The 1,726-nt window shown below is 49.4% G+C and overlaps 1 protein-coding gene across 1 annotated transcript in view; it reads left to right on the top strand.

The window, feature by feature from the left end:
- The first annotated feature begins 527 nt into the window (after positions 1 to 527).
- VPS52 (VPS52, GARP complex subunit) overlaps positions 528 to 1,726 on the top strand; it is a 7,570-nt gene continuing 6,371 nt past the window's right edge. Inside the window, exon 1 of the mRNA XM_027708209.1 lies at positions 528 to 682. Within this exon, the coding sequence (XP_027564010.1) occupies positions 552 to 682 (131 nt within the window). The 5' untranslated portion in view covers positions 528 to 551. The remainder of the gene's footprint in view (positions 683 to 1,726) is intronic.

Raw genomic sequence — 1,726 nt, forward strand, 5'->3', positions numbered from 1 at the left:
GCTTTCCCTTGGAATTCTGGGGAGTTTCCTGGAATTTTGGGAGGTTTTCCCTGGGATCTTGAGGAGATTTCCTTGACTTTTTTGATGTCCCCTGGGGTCTTGGGATGTTTTCCTTGGAATTCTTTTACGGCTGGCTTTCCCTTGGAATTCTGGGGAGTTTCCCTGAGATTTTTGGGATGTTTTCCCTTGGAATTCTGGGGATTTCCTTGGAATTTGGGATGTTTTCCCTGGGATTTTAGGGAGGCTTCCTTGACTTTTTTTTTGCTTTTTCTTTGGCATCCCCTGGGATTTTGGGATGTTTTTCTGGAATTTTTGCATATTTTCCCTGGGATTTTTTTCTGGCTGGCTTCCCCTTGGAATTCTGGGGAGTTCCCTGGAATTTTGGGATGTTTTCCCTGGGATTTTTTTGGACGTTTCCTTGACTTTTTTGGCCTTTTCCTTGATGTCCACCGGGATTTTGGGGGAATTTTTTTTTGTTGGAGACTTTCCCTGGGATTCCCTGGGATTCCCTGGGATTCCCTGGGATTCCTTGGGATCCTGACTCACTTCCCATGCCATTCCAGAGGCACATGGAAGGGTTTGTGTCCGACTGCTACGACGGGATCGCCGTCTTCCTCTGCATCCACCTCGTGCTGCGATTCCGGAACATCATGGCCAAGAGGAACGTCCCAGCTGTCGACAGGTCGGGAAATTCCCAAAAATCCAGGGAAAAACACCTCAAAGCCATGGGAAAATGCCCCAAAATCCATGAGGAACCCTCCTAAACCCATCTCAGATCCCCAAAAATCCCCCAAATCCCTCAGAAATCCCTCAAACCCCTTCGCAAATCCCTCCAAAATCCCCCCAAACCCATCCCAGATCCCTAAAAATCCCCAAATCCATCAGAAATCCCTCCCAAACCCCATCCTAGATCCCCAAAGCCCCCCAAATCCATCAGGAATCCATTGGAAATCCCTCCCAAACCCATCCCAGATCCCTCAAAAGCCCCCAAAATCCGTCCCAGATCCCCCAAACCCCCCAAAATCCCTTGGAAATCCCTCCCAAACCCATCCCAGATTCCCAAAAAACCCCAAAATCCCTCGGAAATCCCCCCAAACCCATCCCAAATCCCTCAAACCCCATCCCAAATCCCTCCAAAATCCCACCAAACCCATCCCAGATCCCTAAAAACCCCCCTAAACCCATCCCAAATCCCCAAAATCCCCCCAAATCCCTCCGAAATCCCCCCAAATCCCTCCCGGCCCCCTGGAATCCCTTGGAAATCCCTCCCAAACCCCATCCCAGATCCCCAAAATCTTCCCAAATCCCTCAGAAATCCCTCAAACCCCATCCCAAATCCATCAAAAATCCCTCCCAAACCCATTCCAGATCCCTAAAAACCCCTCTAAACCCATCCCAGATCCCCAAAAAAAACCCCAAATCCCTCAGAAATTTCTCTAAAATCCCTCCCAAACCCTATCCCAGATACTTAAAAACCCCCCAAATCCCTCCGAAATCTCTCCCAAACCCATCCCAGATCCCCTAACCCCCCCCAAATCCCTCAGAAATCCCTCCAAAATCCATGAGGAACCCATCCCAGATCCCTCAAAAAACTCCCAAATCCCTGAAAAATCCCTCCCAAACCCATCCCAGATCCCTAAAAACCCCCCTAAATCCATCAAAAATCCCTCCCAAACCCATCCCAGATCCCTAAAAACCCCTCCAAACCCATCCCAGATCCCCAAAA

The sequence above is a fragment of the Neopelma chrysocephalum genome, unplaced genomic scaffold (assembly GCF_003984885.1).
Source record: "Neopelma chrysocephalum unplaced genomic scaffold, ASM398488v2 Primary Assembly neopelma1_95723, whole genome shotgun sequence".
NCBI classification, from domain to species: Eukaryota; Metazoa; Chordata; class Aves; order Passeriformes; family Pipridae; genus Neopelma; species Neopelma chrysocephalum.